This window comes from Psittacula echo, assembly GCF_963264785.1.
Source record: "Psittacula echo genome assembly, chromosome: 6".
NCBI classification, from domain to species: domain Eukaryota; kingdom Metazoa; phylum Chordata; class Aves; order Psittaciformes; family Psittacidae; genus Psittacula; species Psittacula echo.
The window spans coordinates 73,007,148-73,030,670 of NC_137743.1; the positions used below are offsets into that span (position 1 = coordinate 73,007,148).

The window sequence follows — 23,523 nt, forward strand, 5'->3', positions numbered from 1 at the left end:
CCCTTTAAACACACATTTTGGTCATGAATTCTTACTTTTGCTTAGCTCAAGTACAGGATGGACTGGTATAAACTAACCTGGTATCACAGGTATCAATGCCATTAAAAATCAGTCTGAAAGCACACTCCAGCTAAAGCAAGATCAACTTCATAGACAAGTGCGTAAGCAAAACCAAAACAAACCCCTTTCCCACCAAAACAACACTGTGTATTCAAGGATTTATACTGATTCAACACATGAATTAGACACATGTAAATAAATCATCAAGTCACTGACACTTGTGCACATAGATGAGGCCTAACACACTTTGGCCCTAGAGAGCTGAGAGCTTTTCAGGCCTGGATTCCTCTGATGCTGCCCACAAGTGACACCTTTGTGATTTGGACTAACGGCCACCCTAAGGAATTTGGCATTTTAAGATATGACCCCAGCCAGTGTGTGCACACCCGGGTTTTCAAGTAAAGAAGGACCTTGCACATCATCATCCAGGCTGCCTCCTCACTACGCTGCTAAAATGCAGTGACAGCACTGCCACTGTCAAATGTGATTCCTGCCACCGGTGTCAAATGCACACTTAAAAGATCACAGTCAGTATGGACATGTGCCCAGGGCTGACACATGCCGGAAGTCAGCCATATACTTTAGCAAATCATGCTAAAATCTGAACAGGTTAAACCTTTCCTAATGTAAGGCTGACCAAGCCCTCACCGGTTAGCCCTCAGGGAACCAGGTTGCACTACTTGAGGACAGACTTGAGGAAACGCCTTCGCTCCCATGGCCCTGGACCTAGTTGTGCATTCAGGTAGGGAGCACCGCATGGGAGTCCCTCGCCACATGGCATGGGCTGGCCAGTGGTTCCAGGAGGAGCACGATTGCATGTGACCTGTCCGCATTTTAATGCCCAGCGCTTGCCATTATTATATATGCACAGCTCCTGAAGGTCTTGCATAAGCACAACTGCTGAAGACAAACCCAGCTGGCCTCCAAAATACAGGCAATAAAAACCAGCACCGTCTCCATGCTACCCTTTCATGTATTTCCTTCTCAAAGCATAGACGGTAAACAAATTTTATGGTCACCACTCCTAGCGAGATGGAAACTGCCATAAGGAAGGGGTTTGAGCTCCAGCTCCAAACACGCTGCCTCATAGCAGAGCATTCCTGACAAAATTTTTCACTTCTGAAAATTTAAGGCACCAAATTGATCAAAATGAGGGGTTTCCATGCAGCGTGGTGTCTTCAGAGCTGGTAAATGCAGCCTGTAGAGCTCACTTCCTGAGAGCAGAACTCAGCTGCCCCTGCAAAACAGCATGCACAGCCACGGGAGAGCTTCAGTTTAAGTGTACAAGTTAATGGAACAGCAGATTCAGTCAGGAAATCCAAAACAAGGAGATGGACACTAATGTACCGTACTGTAAGGCACTCCTACTGGGAAGGGAAAACTGGAAGGCAAATTAGGAGGGAGAGAATGATCAGACTCGACTGGTTCAAAAGCGATACAATGAGCTCAAAGTCTAGCTGTAGGCTGTAGGCTCAGCACTGTGAGCAAAGACAGGGACAGAGGGAGCGGGGGGACTGGCTTGCAACTGAGCAGCAAAGATGATGATGATGATTATTCAATTACATTTCTTTTATAGACATCAACAGTCGTCTGCAACCCAGGCCGTGACCTTGGGGAGCTCAGGAAACTCAGTGGCTTCTGTTGCTACAGGGAAAAAGCAAAATACAACTGTGCAGCTTCTGCATCTCACTGTAAAAAGACATCCTCTGCTTTTCTAAGTCTTTCAGGACGTTATCATCAATCCATTATAATATACATAATCCTGATATTAAGAGAAGCCTTGACAAGAGGAGCACCAGAGGAATCCTGAGGATTCACTCCCAAAAGGCCTTCAGAGCCTGTGGAGTACCGTGAAAAACTCAAGTTCCTCACCAAAAACTACCTTCTCTCACTTATCTAAGAAACCCTCACAACTGCCAATTCCTATCCTCCCAGCAATGAGCTCATATTGGTATGTGCCAGCCAGGATACACACATCCCAGTTGTGCCACATCCCAAAACCATCATTTTTCATCACCTAAGACAGACCAAAGAAAAAGCAACAGAAGGAGTTCTACATAAGAGATCAAAATTTCTCTTTTTATAGGTTGCTAATATACAAAGAAGCTGCGGTTTGCATCCACTAGGTAGGTCCTTTGTCTCATCAAAAGAACGCTGGAGGAAAAGAGACTTAAATAAGGATCTCTACAGTGTCCTAGATTCAAATAACCTCAGACTAACCAAACTGAGATGAGAAGTTTCTAAGCAGCTGTAGAGGGGCAGGCTATAGTCCACTGCGGCGAAGCACCCTATTTCTGCAGTGATTACAAGTTCTGTGGAAGCAAAAGCAGTAACTGAATGTACAGACCAACTTCTCCTCTGACAGCTATGAAAGCACCTTCTCTGTGAAGGAGACAAACAGCACATTGTATCGTAGTTCACAATAAATGCTATTGTTCCAATTTATTTCACACATGGGTAAGACGAGACTAGAAATACCAATACATAATTTCATCCCTGTGTGTATGGGGAGAAAGCTGTGCAATCTGGAAAGACCTCAGGTACTTTTCCAGAGGCTGCTCACCCAGAAGTCTGCAGAACAGAGCCACGTGCAGGCTGTGGGCTGCAGAAGGGAGAAAATGAGTAGCTAGCAGTGGGTACCAGCATGCAGCACTGTTGTACAGCAGAGATGATCACACGAGGGCATAGTGCTGTCTGAAACCCAAACCATCTACAGAACCCCAGGCTGAGCCTCCTGCTAGCAGATGGCTCTTGCAGGAAAACTGTTCTTTCAGAGGTGGGTCTTTTGAGAGTTAGCAGCGTGAACAGTAGTTTCAGTTAATCCTTTGGCCTTGCAGTCCAGAAAAATGAATAGAGCATGTTCCTACTGCATCAGCACCTTCTGAGGGCAGGATCAAGCCTTTTATTATGCTTACATAACTGTGACAGAAGACTTTATCTTATGCATTCATATGGAGTAACTTCTATTGGGTAGAAGCTAGGCATCCCTGAGAGGAAAGCATCTTCCATATTACAGTCTGCTCCTATAGCTAGCATGAGAAGCTATATTACTTTTCCAAAGCAGCAATAAAAGTGTGTCCGTTTTAGGAATTGGCTTGTTTCCAACAACACTGAATTTCAAAGAAATGAATCCGACTTGTAGAGCATCCTTCTACATAAAGCTTTGGGTGCCACCAGCATATTGTAAAAACGTGCTTTTGCTCTTTGCTGTTAGCAACAGCAGTGGTTCCAGACCCAAGACTAATTCCAGTGCTTTTGCTGACATCAAACTCTTTTTTATTGTAAACCTCCATTAGCAAAGAAACCGTTCCGTAACACCTGTACAAAGCCAGAGTAACTCCAATGCTGTTACACCAGCATTCAACCAGAACATTTAACCTCCCACACAACTGGTACTTCGGAGATCAGGACATCTGACAACGTAACTAGTGGTTTGCAATGTCTGAACCTTGATTCCTTGACTCTGTAGGGTTTCTGACGACGCACACAAGCAGCCACCTCTAAACTGAGCTGGACATGAACCAGCACTTAAGGTGTCTTAGATACCAGAGCAGGATGATATGAAAAGCACCGTCTTTTTTTCTTTAATTACCCACCATTCTCTCTAGAGTTAATTCAAAACAGTACCTGCCAGATTCTAAGTTTCAGAGCTGTTGGCTTTGCCACAGGACTAGCTGTGGTGACACATGCTGAAAAGCATGGGAGCGTACTGTTTATTCAGCCAGTAGCACTGCAGTTCCTGTTTGCATGACTAATTCCACAATACTTCCTCAGTGTTTGCACTTGTGAACATGCAGGGAATTCTTCACATGGGAATAGACTTGAAAGGAACACTCTATCTTTAAGGATGATAGCCAAAAGCAACTCATTTCACATGAGGAACAGTGAGCCGAGACAGACATCATTGTTGTAGGGGAAATATTAATTTTAGTGACAAAGGTGTATGATTCACCAGGTTTGTTAAACAATTGAATCCCTATACTACTTTGCCAAGGACATGGAAAAATCCTTACTTCCTTCCAAAGAATCCTACTGAGAGAAGGACTTCAGAAAAAGAAAGGCACTGGTTGTCTAACGTATACAGATATAAACATGCTTCTATATACATAGTAGTTGCACTCAATTTGAGAAAGCTCAGCTTCACCTACTTTCTTTGACTGGAGGCTGGAAAATGTAACCACATATACTCCAGAACAAGGCAACCCATTGTAGCATTCTATCTTTTAATGTAAGCATGATGTACCCTGTTCTTTTATTTAAAATACTTAAGCAATTAGTGAGGTGCTTCAACAATCAAGACTGCTTTCTGCTTTGAATACAACAGCCTGCAGATAATATAAGAAGCAAAGTATTCCCATTTTCACAAACCTATGTCAGAGGAGAGTAAAAATACATATATGACTGGCTTATTTCTCCTGAAACCATATTTGCTTCCTGTATATAGATGTGTGTGTGTATGTCAACACTTTCATATGTATGTAATACACATATTATTGCACAGTCTGGAGAAAGATTTAAGATTGTGGATTGGAGGCAGGATGATCTCTAAGTGCTCACTGCAGGTGAAGCTGCAATGAATCAAACATACTGTCAGTATGACACATCTCCCCAGTTAAATCCATCATGTATTTCCCTTTTACAATACATGCAACTCACTGCTTTCAATACTTCCCTGTGTTACAGGTGTGTGGAGCAGAACCACACCTCAAGGAATTTCGTTCTCCACCATGGAAGTCACTACAGCAGTATAAAATCTCTTACAGCTTGCAGAGAATGCAGGACACAAGTTGCACATGAACACCACAAATGAGTGTTTCACAATTTTGGAGGTATTTTCTGATTAGTGTGGGCAGGAGCACTTTCCTGACTATGAGTCTAACAAGTTCAGGTTAGAGAAACACTTAAAGTAAACTTCATGAAATAAAACCAAAACCAATGTGGACACTTAAAATGCCTTGAAATGTGAGACTAGCAGGAGGTCAGAACCAACATCATGTTACTGGCGATGAAGACATGGTCTCAAACAGATGGAGATTAACTAGCGTAAAACTCAATGGGCTTCAATGACAGAGCTTTACTGATATACCCAGCCTGAAGTAGTAAGTCCCCTGCTTATCTGCTTATGGAATAGATCACTGGGTTGGTTGTAAATATATAAATATAGCTGAAGGAATTATTCTGTACCTTATGATTGCAAGCACCCCAAATAAGGTTTGATGGGAGATACTATTCTTTCCTTAAGAAGTGACATGTAAATGCACCAATCCTTTAAGAACAGCTCTCTGGAAACATGAGAAAATGGATCCATGTGTCCACATTAGAAAGAGCAGGTGGGTTTAAAATCATTCCTACCCCACTGGGTTCTGTGAAACACCTCACCAGAACCTCTGCCAAGGCTAATAATAAATAAATAATACATATAAATAAGTAGATGGTTCATCAATTCTAAATTAACAACATAAAATTAATGTGGTCGTGGCAGCAGATATTTTATGCCTTCAAGAAGAGTCTTCTCCAGAGGTGGAAAAGAAAAAGTTGAGTGCTTAATTAGCTAGACCTAAAGCATTTCAAGTAAACCACATTTCATGAGAGAGCTAGCGGCTGGACTTCAATGCAAAATGCAGTTTAGCCATTGGTATTTCAAAGCCAACAAGGCTTTACGGCCACTTTGGCAGCTGCTATTCACAGATGAAGAAGGTCTGATAATACTTTGCAAGAAGACTTCTGCCTGGCTAAGCCGAGAAGTTGCTTCAGCTGGCAGCTGGGAAAGGGATTCTCTTCAGGCTGGCCACTGCCTCGAGGAGCTCATGTGTTCTGATATGACAACTCAAACATGTTGCAAGGCTCTTCAAAGTTTTCATCCATATTCAGTCGCCTCCAGAAGGATTTCTGCTTCTTCTGCAATTCCTTACGCACACACCTGGGGCATGGTACAGCCTTCACTTTGCACTCAGAGTGGAAGACAGCACCACAGCTTTCACACCTGCAAACACAAATCAGTGTCAACATTGAATGATAAAATAGGACCAACCAGAGCATGCAATGGACTTCACATGGATTGTGGGCAGCAGACGTTCCCTCAAACAGTTCCGGTAGCTCAGAGAGCGCTACCTTTCAAAAGAGTGAAGCTGTAAAAAACACTGGCTTGCCCACACCTCTGCTTGTGTAAAGCTACTCAGGACCACTAGAACAAGCTGATTTGCTGCCACTGCTGAGGATCTGTCCCAGCACCAATACTTATCTCTCCTCATTAACTAGCATTCAGGTCTATCACAGAATAGACATTTTTGTTTAATGAAAGCCAAGTTTGATGCTTTGGTTTGTAAACGAAGGGTAACAATATTCATTTCCATCAAGATACATTTCAGCATTTGTAACAGTCAAGATAAGACATTTTCCTCATTGATGTTCCAGTGGTCAGCTGTTCTGAAAAGAGTAAAGTACAGTCCACTTCAACAGCAGAAGTCACCCCACGAAGTAAGAAAAACTCAAACAGAGGTGGGTAATGTCTTCTGCTCTGTGTCCTGTGGAAGACTAGACTAGAACAACACAATTATTGCTTCTGTCTTTCAAAGCCATGTTATTCCATTCTAAAAGATGATATCATAACTCCAAACAAATCAACTGCTCAAACAAGATGACTGGATTACTCTTGAGGCATTCTGATGCAATGGATGTAATGTCACAACAGATCAAGCCCCAGTTCCAGATAGCAGTGAAGCAATGAAACATCTGGTGATCATGGCATGGGCTACCACTGAACAGTTGAACATTTTCAGCCTTCCAATGCCTGTAACTATCTGTAGAGATGAGTTAAGTCTCTACAGCTTTGTAAGAAAATGAAATTAATAAAAGGACGACAGTGTCAGAGGTACAAAGTCTAAGATTTCAGCTGGATAATCAGATAATCAAAGCAACAAAACATCAAACTTTAGACTGATTTGAAATAGAAATGAGGGACTCTGGCCACCAAGGTGGTTCTGTAAGGAAGTCTTGAAATGCCTTGCACTTTCCCTTGTTCGCAGCTACTGTAATCAAATGACTACAGGAGAAACCAAGTGCCTGTTGTTATATCTTTAATGGTTTTTTTGCCTTTTTGCTTTGAGATTTTTTGTTAAGTATTTTTCTTTGGACATTTTTGTTATTTTCTTTGGACCTTTTTTTTTTGTTGCTGTTAGAAATAAGGTTCTTGTCTTCAAGGCTATGAAGAAAACCCCCAACACTGAGAAGCCATAAGGCAAACTGTAGCATTTGGCATGCAGTCTGACAATACTGAGACAAATCCATAAGCTAATGCAACCTGTTGGCTGTACGAGCTGCATCTGCATCTCGCCTGTAACTTTTGAAAACTGGTTCCTGATCTGGCTGTACTTCCAGTTTTATGCATGGGTTCAAATGTGGTCTAAATTTCAGTATCTGCAGAGCTTTGAGAAAGCTATGCAGAGGTTACAGAGGCACATTTCTAGCTAGCATAAACTGATAAAACCCAAATAACAAGTAAGAAAAGGAAGGTTAAAGAGGCTAAGTATAATGCTGTATATCCACGAACTTCTATGCTCTCTTGCAGTAAAACTTGACTGTCGTATTTCTAAATCCAGTTAGTGAGTATAAACCTAAGTTTGAATTGGGAAATTGGCTCACACAGAGATATTTATCATATCTGTGCTCAGAGAGTGTATGTTATGGCCCTGATCCAGTGAAGCACATAAACACATGCTTAGGACTCATATCCCAGTGATCTCCTTGGGATTACTGATCTGCCTCCAATTAAACATGTACTTACGTGCTTTGCTGGATTGGAAACTCCATGAACAGACATTAATGGATGAGGGAAAGATAGAAAGGACAGCAGTGTCTTTAAAACTTTACACCATTCTGATCTGACACTAATGGTGATTTTATCAAGCTAATTTTCCCTTGTTAGTCAGCAATTTACAGTGCCCTGAAAGCTGCTAGAGGGCAATGATTGATGAGAAGTGTAATTTTGTGTGCTCACGTTGCCACTCCCTACCCTCGCTCAATATTTCTCCACAGTATGCACAGAGGTGATAAAACTTATCAGAAATTGCTGCTGAAATGGATGGAGCAGGATGACAGAGGAGCCAGCACACCTACTCTTCCCACTAGAGAATATCAAAGGCCATCAGCATTAAAAACAAAGATTGATGGTGTTCAAATGATGATTAATTCATTTTTCAGAAATAAGTGCATGGAAAAAATTAACAAACTTCTCTCACATTGCTCAGAACCAAAAGAGAGAAGAAATGTCTGCACTGTCATTTATCAGAGTCTGTGCCATAGCGAAAGCTCTGACCGGGACCCCATGCTGTCGGGCACTTACCAGAGGCAGTCCAAATAGCCAGACCTGGGCCTCACGGTCCACTGCACTGGCAGCCAGCATGACCACTGTTGGTCCATTCTGATGCCCTCAACCCTGACTGCTGCTCTGAAGACCTATTTTCTGCTTTCTCCAGTGAAGGCTGATGTACTCCTAGCCCCAGCCGTGGGGTGCAGATAACAACAGCCTGGAAGAACAGTGTTCCGAGCTGGAGAACAAAGCTGCCTCTTGCTCTCCACAGGGACAGGTAGAGAGGATACCTGAGTCAGCCTTCATCATGTGCTTGTATCCTCTCATTGCTAAAGAAACTCAGTCACCAGGGCAGGGAGAGAGGAATGCTGATCTTACTCTGCCTTTGTGCAAATGGTTAAGTTACTCCCTTTAAAGTGATGGAGCTATATTACCCCAAGCCTTGCTTTGCTTTTCATCAAATCAAATACAGTCAGTTTTAACTGACCCTGGAAATGTCAACTGGTTGACCATTCCTAATCTCACTGTGAGAAATTTTCCAGTGATGCCAAAAATCCCACCAAAATTATATTCCTTCTTAGAATATTACAAACAGGTTGCCTCTTATTTAATCCTGACAATTAATTTTAACTCCACGTGTGAGTGTCACAGCTTTTCTTTACCGTCGCTTTCAAGCCTCTCTATTCCAAAAAGCATTTATTTCTCTGGAGAAAAAAGTACATTTTATAGTCTATAGAAGGCTCATGTAATATTTCATTACACTTAGGTTATCTTTCTCTTAACCTTTCTTGTTGTCACAGGTAATTCACAGTTCAGGTACTACTTCTGAATCCTGACTTCTCTGGCTAGAGGCCAAAGCATCTTTTGTGAGACTTCCACTCACCACTGATAATAAGCTGATCAGTCCATAGCTGTTCAGGCCTTTCATGTTTCCTTCTTTAATGAATGATACTGAAATACTGCACATTAACAGCATCTTGCTATTTCTGAAATATTATTTGAAGAATTGGTGAACACTGCATGTTGTTTTCATACAGTTTTCCGTCTTCTAAGAAGGCAACTGAAATACCTTCCTCTCTATTTCAGTGTTTTCTCTCTTTTCTCTCCTTCCTGACCAACTCAATTTCTACTGTGACTACAGGGGGTGTTTTATGTTTTAAGGATGTCTCACTTGTTTGAACATCAGAGTGACAAAAACGTAGAGAATTATTCAATCCTCTAAATAATTTCTATTGCACTGAAAACTGTAAGGAAGAAAGGGCAAAGCTCTCCACAGCCAGACAGGCACTATAATGCTCTTATTATTATCATTACCAGCTACAAAAGAAAAGCCTTTCTACATTAAAAGCATAAAATCATTCCTGTACACTGAGGAAACGCCATGTTAGTATCACCCATGAAGTCTGGGCATTTGAAACATTTACATATCAATATTTGGTAAATTCTAAATTCTGCCAAGTTATTTTCATGCTTCCCACATGTATTTCACAGGCTTATGGCTCAAGTAATTCTAGATTCTGCACAACCAACTGATTATACTTGTATTTCTCCTCTGTACCACACCATCATTTAGGTGCCCGTGGGTAAGACGGGGTGCACAAACAGGCAAGGGGCAACACAAAGAGGCCGCAATGACCTTCCACATTAAGCAGACAAAATCAACCAGGGATGATCAACTGGTGGCCCAGGACCTCCTCTGAAAGACAGATTTTTTGTCTCCTAGGAACCCTATATGTTGACAGACTGGCCAGGGTGACTACGCTGGGATGAAGCTGCTGTGACTGGCAAGGTTTATTAGAACAGCTTCTTTCTAGAACATATAAAACCCCCACTTGCTCTGTGTCAGACCTTGCACACATTCGCTCAAGTGAGAAATCCCTTGAAAGGAATTTCAGTAACTGATTTAGGGCTGAACCTTCACTGACTAGAACTTTTCAGGTTTTTTCTTCCCCTCCATGCAGATCAAATCCAAGATAAAATGGGATTGTTCATTATGTTTTCATTATGGTTTTTAGATGATGCTATACATCCACCAAGCATCCAAAATACTAAGCCACCTGTAACTTGGTTATTAAAACACCGCAGTAGCTGAAGTAAGCCTTGCCTAGGGATTCCAGCATGACCACCATCCCACACTATGCACATGTGCCTGTCTGCAAGTATTTCTTTCCCAGCTGTGACACACCTTTCACAACTCTCAGAGACTTTGGCAGAACACAAAGAGAAGGAAAATGGACTAGCCTGTGTTCACCTGCAACACAAAAAAAAGCCCCAAAGGCAATCAATGCCTGACACACACGTGCAGCAATATTATTACAGTTGCTTAGGAACCAGCACAAGGAGCCTGCCTAAGGAGGGACGCCCATGCAGTAAATGAATGGAAGAAAGTTGGCACTAGTATGACATTGATTTGTCCCTATAAGGAGCTTGTTAAGATAATAACTTGTATGACATACGGTTTTTACTAGACACGGGTGGGTTATTTTTAATACCATACTTAAAACCTGTTAATACTTCAGACTTGCTTTTGAAAACTTTACCTCTGAAAAGGAGAATAAAAAAGGCCACACAAAACCAGAACAGAGCCCACTTACCCAGCCCTCCAAATTGCTACACGTCTGAAATTCACTCTAAATGATCAATTCAGTGTTCAGGGAGCCAGCAGTGACTCAAAGCATAATTGCAGTTTTCCTTTCCATACACCTGCTCATCAGACAGGGCTTATCCTTGATATGCCAGCAGAGCTTGAAGACACTCTTCATTTATAATGGCACGACTGGGTCTTGGGCTGATGTGACTTGCCAAGTAGGGTGCCCACGGTTCACACCTCTGGAACAGCCTCAAGGACCAACCCAAATGGTGCCTCCTCATCTAAGCCATCTCTTGCCCCTGGTCCTGCCATGCTAGCACCCACTGCCAAGGTAAGCTACATCCTACAGATGTGCAAGGTGGTCAGTGATATTAAAGCCTGACAAATGAGGGGGAAAGCGGGCAGCCCACTAAGGGAGATAAAAATAGCGGTGCTCTGCCAGTGTGAGAGCAGCTTCATTGTCAATCCCTACATTGCTACACACACAGAAATTGCAGGGCAGGCCTTCATTTTGGGTGCTCACAGAACAATTTGTTACAGACCAGAGCAGACCAAGAACAGCTTGATTTAACCACCAGCTATTCTCCCATGACAGCTGTCTAAAGAGGCAGTTACCGCACCAGAGCACTGCAGCAGGGTCAAGCAAAGAGACCCTGCAGCCCCCAGACCTCTCTTCGCAGAGCTCCATCATTCCTGACTAAGGAGAGAAGAGTGTCCTCAGCTCCCCTCTGGCTGTGGCTGCAGGGATTTATGCTACGCTTACGTATGTGTATTTCCATGCTTGCATCTGTCAGGAGAGAACTAAAAACTGTCAACCTCAGTACTGCACTTTCCAAGCCAAGTTCAGAGGCCTCAGACCAAGTAATGTGGCCTGTACAAAGCAGCTCTCAAGAAATCAGTAGAGGGACACTAAAATCGGTATTAAAACACTTAATTTGAAACTCATGTGATTACACTTTAGTCAGTGGAGCTGAGTTACTTTGGAAAGGGGAAAAGCTCTACACGTGGTAGATCCGTTACCTGCAAACCAATGGAGAGGCCATTATAATTTGACTGGATGATTCTACTATTCAGCATCCTTCTGTAAGTCTCAAGTCTGGAAAACCTGTGATTAAATCAGGATTTATGCTTTTAATAAAAGAAAAAGGCAAAGGCACCTGGACTTCATGGCTGTGCTGTAACATTAAGACAAGACTACCTGCACCCAAGATGGAAAAAAGGAACTTACCATTCTTAAAAATGAAGTATATAAACAACAAGATTCTTAAGGCAATCTTAGAATTTCTGAGCACTTAGAGTAGGCAGTTTTGGCTTTAGTGGGCTAAAAGGCAATTGAAAAACTGTTGTCTGGCCTACCAGGAACCATATTTGGGAGACTGAGCCTTTCTTCAAAGGGGAATTTGCATGAGGAAGGAGGAAGAAGAATTAAATGGCAAGTTGGAAATAGTCTAGTGTGAGGAACAAGGCACAGCAGGAAAGCTGCAAAATAGAAACTGGAAGTGAGATGGCTGCCACGGCCAGGTAGGAGCACAAGGCAGCACTGCACAGACCTTCCTACCTGAAATAAACATCTGCTTTTACAGTGAACATTCTAGTCACTACCACTCTGACATGGGACAGGTAAAACCAACCTCTAAAGCTAATACACTTCTGAAATACAATGCTTGATGAAAAAGAATATATTTTATCTCTTTTTATGTATTCTAGATAACATTACTGCTCTACCCTGTACAGACAAAAATTCGATCTGTGCCAGAAGATTCTGACCAGCTTTGACAGATTGAGGTGAAATTAAATTATCAAGAGAACTTAACATCTACTTAGGTGCCCAGGTTTCTTTAAAGAAAGTACTGAGCAGCTCATTTCAAGGTGCTTTGAACCAACTATCAACATCCAATAAGCCAAGCTCTTTCAGAAATTAGGTACTAAACTACTACCACAGCTCAGGTGGGCTTGGGAAAAGGCTGACTAGCATGAAACAAACTCATGAAAGCAAGAGGGAAAATTATGTACTTTGAGTGATGCCTTTGACCTGTGCCAAGGTATTTCCTGGAAATGCTCTATACTGTATATTTCAGCCTTCCCACGTAAAATCCATTCTCCCAAATGCTCAAAGCTGGTTTTGTCCAGTGACACAGCATCCATAACAGAGCGAGCCGTAATCTTGCAAAGACTTTGGCATGCACATAAAGCTAAGCACAACCTCAGAGCATTTAGTAAGACTTCTCAGTATGTCTAAAGTTAAGTACATTCATACGTCTTATCAGGATGGTGGCCAAAGATTATAGAGGCATCCAAGCTGGTTGATATAGTCAAGCCTGTTCTGTGGCACGTCTATTTTAAACTTCGGTCTTCTGGTTTGTGTTTTAAAAGGTCTACATGTCTTAACTGATCTGCAGAACAAATTAACTTTGCAAAGTGAAAACAGTTTAGCCTTGATAAATGAATACAAACACAAAAGAGCAACTCTCCATGGTTCACATACATCTACAGTCACCACATAAAGGCAAGGAATTGACTGAATCGTTCTTAACCAAGCAAGTAGCTTTACCAGCAAAACATGACAAATTGCCTGTGAAAGTAGTCACTGGGATGCTGACACTCAGGCAAGCCCAAAACTTTATTAGCAGGGTAACATACAATAATGTTAACCATAGCTATAACTACTTGATTATTTAATTGGACAGAACCCCCCTTTTTAATGAGTAATTCTGTTCTCATTCCAATGGTATTTTTCCTCAGTATTCCTTAAGATTTAAAACTGGCTAAAAATTGTTCTAGGTTATAAAACAAATCCAGCCACATATTACAGACAGTTGTATCACTCCACAGGCATTTTCTTTACATTTCTGATTCTTCATTTTATTTTAGGGGAAAGAAACAATAACTCTTCACCACAGTAATGAAGAATGAGCAATATCAGAACAATCTGAGGGGCAGTGCCTGGCTGCTAACAAATGGGCAAGAATACTGCTAACAAGACAATTTATAACCAGGGGTATTTAAACTCATTTCACAACAGTCGTGAAAAATAAAACTAGTGATAGGATAATCTTCTAAGTTTATTTGCTAAATCTAAGCCTGGAGCAAATTTTGTCCACGAAATAAAACAGGAGGTAGATGCTCACATCATTTAGGTTGCCAGAGCTCCAGCAAAGGCAGAGCTGTAGGAGTTTACATTAGCCGGCAATTTGCTCCATGAAATGTGCAATGAACTCAGGAGGCTTTAAATATAGTTCTCATGACTTAAAGGCCCCCAAATAAAATGCCAAAATCGTGAAATTTAGGAAGAACACTTATGAGCACTTATACAAATACAAGTAAAGCAGAAAAGAGGAAATCAGGGGACAGAGGAATCAAAGTGACTGGAAAAGGTATCCAAACGGATGGGACAATTTTAAAGAAATTGTTTAACTACTGAATCACAGCTTTCATTAAGCTGTACAGAATGGCCACTTCCCAAGAAAAGCCACAGAAAGGAAATATCATTAGAAAGCTTATGACTTTGTGAGCCCATCCTTACATTCAAGGCAGCAAACTGTTGCACTGTATTGTTGAGCAGGATGTAAAGAGCCTGCCAAGCACAGCCCACAGACCCGCTAATTAAGTGAACTGATTGTGTTTGTTTTGGAACCGTTTGCCAACAAAGGAATGTGTCATGCTGATTAGTGAGAGAAGGGTATGTAATATATGTGCATTCAAACCCTGAGGAGTGCATAACCCAGGTATTCACTCTGTTTGCTCAAGGACTGACAAAAATTACTCTCAAGCAAATAACCTGACCAAAGAGAAACTCCAGCCCTCAAGAGGGGCCCTCCTTTTCTCTCAGCTGCATCTATCTAAAGAAGACCCATCCTTCAAAAATTCCTACTGAAGACTGCTCCAGAAACTGCTGAGAATAGTTTGGAGAGAAGCAATCTCTCCACCTCAAAGCTGACCTAAGAGCCCATGAAGACGGAAAGATAACAGCGAGCTGAGAACCACCTTGGAATTAAAAGGCCTCTCTGACAGCTGTCATTCTTCTCTTCAAAGAGCAAGAAAGGTCAGGGAGGTAGCCAGAGAAACAAATGCCAACTCAACACACACACACACACACACACACACACACACACAGACTTTGCTTTTCAAACATTAAACAGAGAGGTAAAGTTTGCAAAAGCTGTCATGCACCCACTTTTGAGTATTTCTAACCAAACAGCTCAGTTTGCTGGTAGAATTAGCAGCATGCTCAAAAGTGAATGAGCAACACTGAAAACCAAAAAGGAAAAACATGGTCTTCAGAGCTCAGCTGCTCTTCCCTCCTTAACTCAGCAGCTACAGCCAGGGTACTTGACTGTCTACTATTGAGTACAAAATGTGAATACTGTGCTGTAGACAGCAAATCCAGAAAACCAGCATGGAGAAAAGAAATCACAGTCAACTCTCACTGCACATTTGGACTCAAAACAGTACAATCAAATGACAAATCGGACCTAATTGTTCACTCGGAGCTTGGTAGAACACTTAGCTAACAAGGAAAGCTGAACACATCATCAGAAATTTCAGGTATAATTTCAAGTCTTCACACAAACCTTTTGTGAGTTGCCATTCTATCTGCCAGAGGTTACACTGTACATTCACCTATTTCTGACTAGCCTCCTCACCTTACACTTGTCACTGTAGCAGTCTGCACACCTACCTCAAAAATCTCTTATCTGTAAGACATGGAAACAAACACAAAACCCCTCTATCTGGCCTTCTCCCTCCCTGCTTTATGGCTGATGGAGCTGCACAGTAAAATAGACAAACTCCTCTGATGGCATTACTTGCCTCCAGCCTGAAGGTGTAAAAGAGCAAAAACATGGAATTGAAATAATCTGGTTAGTTTCACAGAGGTGCATGTGCACACACCAGTACCAAACAGACCAGAAAACTAACTAGGAAAGGAAATGGAAAATGCTGGGGATAAAATCAAGATTTAGTGACAAGAAGCACAAAATTAGTAAGCAGAATGACCCCTGACAAAATAAGAAAGAAAAATACAGGAGAACGTTTCGTGCTGATTGTGTTCTAATTAAAGTCATTAACAAAGAGCGCTGTCTTTGGCATGACATCAACCATGACTCCGTATTTGTGACACAAGAACAAAAGTCCTTTCTGGCTTCTAATTCACATAAAACCAGGAGCTAGAGCAGCTTCTTTTGGCTTTTGCTGAGCTGCTGACAAATATTTGATTCCAGAAGGGTTTACACTCTGTAATTGCAAGGTATTGTCTGATCTCAGCTGAAGGGCAGGGGAACAATATACACCCAACAATGTTTTTGTGACCAAAAATCCTCCAGACAAATCAAATGCACAGACATTTCAAGTAAACCTGTCTCCTTGTCTTCCCAAACGCTCTTACACGTTCTCATCAATCTTCGGGGAATATCTTCAATTGCCCCTTATACAGTCTAAATAGACATCTTACGTTTTATGTCATCTTAGTCTCTTTTTAACCCAGCCTTTTTAACTACCATGCACCCTAGATACATTCCTTCTTGAACACCGGTTATAGAGCTCAGCTGCACACCTTGTTTAGCTTATGTCCACTGCTTTGTCAATGCAGGTTTTAGATTGAGAGTCTGGGTGGAAAAAAAAAGAATGTGCAAACAGTCTTTGAAATTCAGGTCAGGCTGAAAATCCCCAAAGAGCAGTGCTTGGTTACTTGTAATTTGACATCTTTGTGCACACAGGGGAATGAGATTCTTAATGAAGCCCTTTCAACACGCTGGTCCTGATTGTTTCCAAAGGTGGCTCTTCAATATTTTTTCCCTTCAATGGAACACTTTGGAGAACAAATTAAAATGACTGTATTTGAAGCAGCCAGAAAAGTACTTATCTATGGAGGAATGCTGTGCTGTCAGGTGGACTGTCCTTCTGGTGAGTTTAAGAAAAAAATCTCCTTTATTCAAAATACAAGACATTTTTGAAATGTCTTGTGTTTTGTATTGCAATTGCAAATTGCATTTATCAATGCAGCAGTAGTACACTGCTGCATTGCCGAGACTGCTCCATTTTCCTGCATTTTGCTTCTAGGTTTCCCATGCAACTCCTGTCCCTGATCTGGCATCCAGCACTCCGTATAATGCGAAATATAGGATCTTTTGTTTACTTTGGGAATGGCTTACACTTGCAGTTATTTTGTAGCCACCTGAGAATAGCAAAGCCGTTCACAAAAAATAAGATCTTACATACAGAGGCACAGAAGGAGTCTGCACACCGCAAGCAGAGAACTAGCTATAACATCATGGGGAAAACACTGCAGAATAGATGGTTATTGTTTTATAATGGATAACCCCAGTACCTCATGGGCCCAGTGTCATCAGATACCAGAAGGATGTCTGGGATCACTCTGGAGAAGCCATTTGGCTTTTTAGGACACTTTGCAAACTCAGAACAGCTTTGGACAGGTCATACTGTGCCATGCTAGTGGGATCATTTCCCTTTTTCAACAGTTGTTCTGAGACTCACAAGGTTTTGGGAAGTAGCTCTTTGTACCTATTGCCAAGTCCACTCATGGTGGCCTCCCTGAACCAGTAATTGAGTGTAGCTGATCAGAAACATGCATTAGTGGGATCCAGTCCCCAGTTATTTAAATAAGAGGTCACAAGGCTGAGAATCTGGAAAAATACCATACAGGAGTCAAGTATATGACTGACATGACAGTACCTGCTTGTAGAAATGTCCTCAAAGGGGTAAAGGATTTCTCCATTGTTGCAAATCTCACAGATGAAACCCTTTTGACTACAAAGGCTGCAGCTGTACACGTGAGAGGTGGCAAATTTGATCACCTTCCCCAAGAAAGGAGCCAGCTTTCCTTCAATAACCTGAAATGAGGAGAAGACAATATTGATTGACAATAACGTGCAAGATTAGTAGTCATTTTAAATACAACAATATATTCATAGAATCATAGAATAGTTAGGGTTGGAAAGGACCTTAAGATCGTCTAGTTCCAACTCCCCTGCCGTGGGCAGGGACACCTCACACTAAACCATGCCACCCAAGGCTCTGTCCAACCTGGCCTTGAACACCGCCAGGGATGGAGCATTCACAACCTCCCTGGGCAACCCATTCCAGTGCCTCACCACCCTCTCAGTAAAGAATTTCTTCCTTATATCCAATCTAAACTTCCCCTGTTTAAGTTTTAACCTGTTACCCCTTGTCCTGTCACTACAGTGCCTAATGAAGAGTCCCTCCCCAGCATCCTTGTAGGCCCCCTTCAGATACTGGAAGGCTGCTCCGAGGTCTCCATGCAGCCTTCTCTTCTCCAGGCTGAACAGCCCCCACCTTTCTCACCTCTCTTCATACAGGAGGTGCTCCAGCCCCGATTATCCTCATGACCCTCCTCTGGACTTGTTCCAACAGTTCCATGTCCTTTTTATGTTGACGACACCAGAACTGTGAACTTAGTACTCATATACTAAGGCACAAAATATAATATACATATACTAAGGCACAAAAAAAGTAGCTAGAGAAAGAGCTAAAGGCTTCCATCTTATCATCTAACTGTCAGCAATGGATACTGCCTTATATTTATGATTTTCAGTTCTTGTTATTTTTTATGCACACATCACAGTTTTGTCTTTGTTCCTTTTCCTCCAAACCACAAGTTTTTAACTATCTTTTTGTGAACAGAACCCTGGGTTTCCTCCTTTAGTAATGTTGTGTTCCCCATTAAAAACCATTAAAATACAATATTCCTGTCATTGCCAAAATGAGTAAATTCTCAGATAAAGTCTTGAATAGGAACTGTTTTCTTCCCCTTCAGTGTCCAGCTCTCAAATCGAGAAGTCCCTCAGTGCCAGACAATCCTGCCTAGGCCATTAGAAGTGATTAGCACTCCCAGTGTTGGTGTGAAAAACCGGCCATGCAGTATAGATTAAACTGCTAGCCACAACACTCATCGAAATTTGTGACTTGGTGACAATGCCTCAATAAGGGGTGCTATTCAGGCAAAATACTTTCCATTCACATCAAACTTCCAGAGACTTTAAGGAATTCTGCTGGTGTAGGGAATAATGAAGATGGAATAAGGCCCCAAGCGTATATTCTTCTCTCCTAAGCTTCCTGTGGTCTGAATAGCTGCCCGCGAGATTAGTGATAGAAATGTGTTGCAGGATTTGATAGTGAATTCCTATAAAAAGGAAAGGAAACACAAGAATTGCTGATTGAAGACTTGCATGGGGCTGTGCCCTAAAGCCTTAGAATGGGGAGATATACACTTAAACGTGCCAGATTCAGTTCAGGCACCCCTTCCCTAAACGTCGTAACACACCACTTGTAATTTGGGTTCAATGTAAACAAATCTACAGAAAGCAAAGGTCAAGGCAGAGAACAACAACAGAGATTTTGGAAGGACTCCTTCCCTTTGTAACATAAAACAGAAATAAACTTGTGTTCCAGGGTAGCCAAGAGGGCACATGGAAAAGGAGGTAGCATTGATGTTGATAGCATCGAATAGCATGGACTGAATTGTGTCCCCTCTTTGCTTTCAGCTCTAGCCTGCTAACAACATCTGCAACAACAGGAAGTGGCAATGTTATTGCTAGTACTGCAGATAGGAGATCTGCTCATGTTAGAGGAAAAATGACGTTCCTATTGCATCCTGGTATAGGAAGATCCCCTTCAACCAGAATATAAACAATGCAGAGAAGCTGCTGCATGAAATATGAAGTCATAGTTCAAGGTAGTGGTATCACCAACCTTCCAACAGACAGTCAGAAGTCAGTTCAGCTCCCCTTGGCTGGGTTTTGTCTTTCATCTTAGAGAAAGAAATTTTCTGCTTGCAGACTCCAGTGTTACAGAGGGTCTGAAAGCCAAACAAGCTGGGAGAAGGGGAAGGACACAGAAGCTGATAGTATTCAATAAACAGGAGGAAAGAAACAATGAAGCCACCCAGGCAGTGACAGCGTGACAGTCACCCTCCAAAAAGCCGTTTAGCACTAACAGATGAAGTATGCATACAAAGCTAATAAAAACATATTTCCCAAAGCATTTTCATGCTACAGCAACCAGCTCTGACAGGCCACAAGAACTCAGCTTAAAATGCCAGGCTGAAGACAGAGCTGCAAACAAACTCCGAGTCTGTACTAACATCACAGTCAGCAAGGACATTTGTTAAAACTCTGAATTAAAATCATGATTTATATAATATAATAAACAAAATTAACATACTATATTACCTTCCTAAGCACCAGGGGTGAATTTAAGTCTGTACAAGGTTTCCTACAAAGAGCTCACAACCTAAGCAAGACAGATTGAGATTGGGCAGCTGTCCCTGAGGAGCTGGTGTTATCTGTTCCTATTGATTTATTTATTCGTATGGCTCATTGTAGCACTGTAGAGGGTTGGTTTGTAACTCTGGCCACTGCAGACATACAGTGAAGATGATATCTTCAAAGAGACATGCATGCCAATTTTGCAATGTGAATTATAGGCCATTTTACTGTATTATAGGAGGAACACAAAATGCAACATCAAACTGATGTTATCACTATTTTTAGCATCTGTAAATTTTGTGTCATTTTGTTTCATCAGAGACCTCAAGGCTGTGCACAGGATGTGACTTTTCCATGCAGCACCTTCTCTCATTTGTGTTTGTAGCTAAGAATAATAAAATCCTCATATCCATTTACCCTGGCAAGCAAAAAGGAAGATTTCTACCTGCTGTCCCCAAGAGGAGTTTCATGGTAACACTTCCACAGTGAGTGTTTTATGGCTTAGGAGAAGGAGCACAGGACATGTAATCAAAGGTGACAAAAACACTCCTGTGACTAAGCACTCTCTTGTTACAGCCAGAGGACCAGGGTCAGTCAGTTTAGACATCCCAGAACCACGATGTCAGAGTCCCAGGACATTCTCCCAGTTGATGCTGGAATGTGATTTTGAGTTAAAGGAAACACAAGTGATTAAAGAATAGAAGTGTGTTAAATGAATGCAATGCATTATCCAGATATCAGGGAAATCATGGCAGTGGGGTGTACATGTGAAAGACCTCAAGGGGACATCTCAGCAGAGCCAGTAACATCTATGTCATTCTTTATAGCTCTATCTGTTACTAAAGCCTTCCAGTAACAGAGACTCCACAGCCCACATGCTGTCTAACCCAGCATGCTCCTGTTCACACTGTTGGAGGCACTCCTAAGCTTTGACCCGAAACTCTCCTAAAGACATTTCAGTTTACAAAGTAAGTTTACAAAGCAGAGAAACTGTGAAATCACACACTACAAACCGCAGAAGTCCATCACATTTCATAGGAAATGTGACAACTTAGCACAAAACGTAAGTTAAGAATATGCCAAAGGAATAGAAACCAAAAATGTCAGCATTGACTTCTCCCTGAAACATAATACAGTCTTGATACCTGCAAAGGCTTAAAAATATATTCCTGCCTAAAAAAAAGTGCATCAGGCTTAAACTAAAGCTTTTCGAAGTTCAGATTTTTTTCTACCTACAGCTCACATGAAGAGCAAGGTCTGTTTTCTAATCCAAATTCTTTATAGTGAAAGTAATTGTTTCATTGACCAAAATTAAGGATGAAAAGTGGTTGGTCCTGGTCATCAACTGATGGAGGGTGCAATGCAGCTTTTTGTTCCTAAACTAGTCAAGGAACCTATCCCTAAAGGATTCTGGACATGGGGCCATGTTTTTACAGTGAGCTTACCACTGCTGCACCTGGAATATACTGGGATATGCTGCTTGGTGACAGTTGTGTTCAGAGGCTGAAAGCAAGTTGTGCCTCTGAATGGCTCCAGTGTTCAGATCGGAATCACTGTTCACCTCTGCGGATCTGCAAAAACACTTCTCCAAGCTACCACAGCACAGAAAGCCATGGCTTTGCACACTGCAGCTCCTAACTGCATGTCTCACACTAGGACTTGTATAAAAATACACACCCACCTGTACACACATAAAAGACAGGCCCTGCCCTCAAAGCACTTGTAATTTAAATCAACAAAACAAATACTACCTTTTACACTAACTGCCATGTATCTCCCACCCTAAGTGGGACAAACCGTGTTTTAGAGGAGCATCCTATACATGCTCCCTGCCCACACTGCAGAGAGCATCCCTCTGGCCAGAGCACGGCTGCAGGGGCAAGGGCTGCTGGGGAGGTGAGAGGAGAAGCCAGGAAAGCCAGCAGGAGCAGCAACCTGCCCCATTGCCCAGCCTCCTACACCTGGACTGGAAAGCTGAGGTGGTATTGGGAAGCAGGAGGGGAAGGCAGACACTTGCCTGCAGCAGTGCAAGAAACTAAAGGGGTATGCAGTATCTGAACACATGCCAAAGGGGTGCTGGGACAATCATTTCAGACAATTTCTAGAACAGAAGCTTTTCATACAAGTTATGAATAAAGGTAAGTGAAACTTTCTTCTCTATGTATCTTTGTGCTACCCTCCACTTGAGTAGCAGTATAAATCCAAAGAAACAATTACGCTCTGTATGAGGTGGGGAGGAAATATGGTGACTGCCGAATTTTACCATTCAAGCCAATGTTGGCAACAGCACCGAGAGCCCTGGGCGGAGGGAAAACACGATTCACATGCACTGGGCTATGCTTTTCCTGATTCAGCAAGAAGACAGAAGATGAAAGGCAGCAGGGGCTATGGAATAAGTTGAAATCCCTTCGGATACATCACACTAATACGATCATGAGGGCAATGTGTGATCAGTCAAAGTTTAACTCCTCGTCAGGAGGGCGGCTGGCCCCCAGAGGTTTCCTGATCCTTTTATCCAAAGACTGCAAACTACTTATAGTACTCTCTTTGACCAAGGTGATGTTTCGGAAGCAAGTGGGCAGCCAGCTATCTCCAGAGAATAACTGGGAAGGCCACAGACCACACAGCATCCTCCACAGGCAGAGAAATCCTACTCAGCGGTACTATGCACATAACAGGGCCATCACCCACAGACAACTTCAAGGAGTAGCTCAAATTGCCGAGGTGACTCTCATTGATATCCCTGTGCCCTGCCTTCACAACACATTTCTGAGCCCACAAAGCTGCCCTGCACTGGAGGAGAAAGTCCCCTCACCTCTGAGACAAGCTGAGCTACAGCTCTGTCCTGACACCACTCCTTAACTGAGCTCTATGGACCAAGCACAATGCTCATGTAAGTCCATCTCTGAAGGCCCCCACTCTCCAGCCCTAGCCTCACCCCTAAACGTCCTCTTCCCATGCAGCACAGTACAGTGGGGTCCAAAACCCCAGCCCACAGCAGAGAGCAGTCAAGCCACTCTGTCTTCCGTTTTCAGCCAACAAAGACTCCTGTATGAGAACATACTCACCAGCATGAAGGAGGGTTGCACAAACAAGTCCCACAGCAGAGCAACGCAGTGAGCACAGTGTTGCAATATACATGTTTTCATGAAAAAAACAAACTAGAAAAGTGCCCAAGTGGCAGAACTTCTTGTCTCTGTTGAGAGTTCTAACCTAGAGAGATGGTAACCAGAGAGATGGTAACCTAAACTCATGGCTTATAACTTTCTGCTTGAAAACAGAACAAGACATGTCAGTGAAAAGGAATCTAACATTGATTAGAC

At 42.3% G+C, this 23,523-nt stretch overlaps 1 protein-coding gene across 1 annotated transcript in view; it reads right to left on the minus strand.

Moving 5' to 3' along the window:
- Nucleotides 1-5,865: 5,865 nt before the first annotated feature.
- The window catches only part of PLEKHM3 (pleckstrin homology domain containing M3), a gene marked incomplete at its 3' end in the record, with an annotated part of 69,545 nt that continues 51,887 nt past the window's right edge, over nt 5,866-23,523 (minus strand). Inside the window, exons 6-7 of the mRNA XM_080621394.1 lie at nt 17,649-17,806; nt 5,866-6,043 (exon numbers count right to left, since the gene is read on the minus strand). Of these exons, the coding sequence (XP_080477520.1) occupies nt 5,866-6,043; nt 17,649-17,806 (336 nt within the window). The remainder of the gene's footprint in view (nt 6,044-17,648; nt 17,807-23,523) is intronic.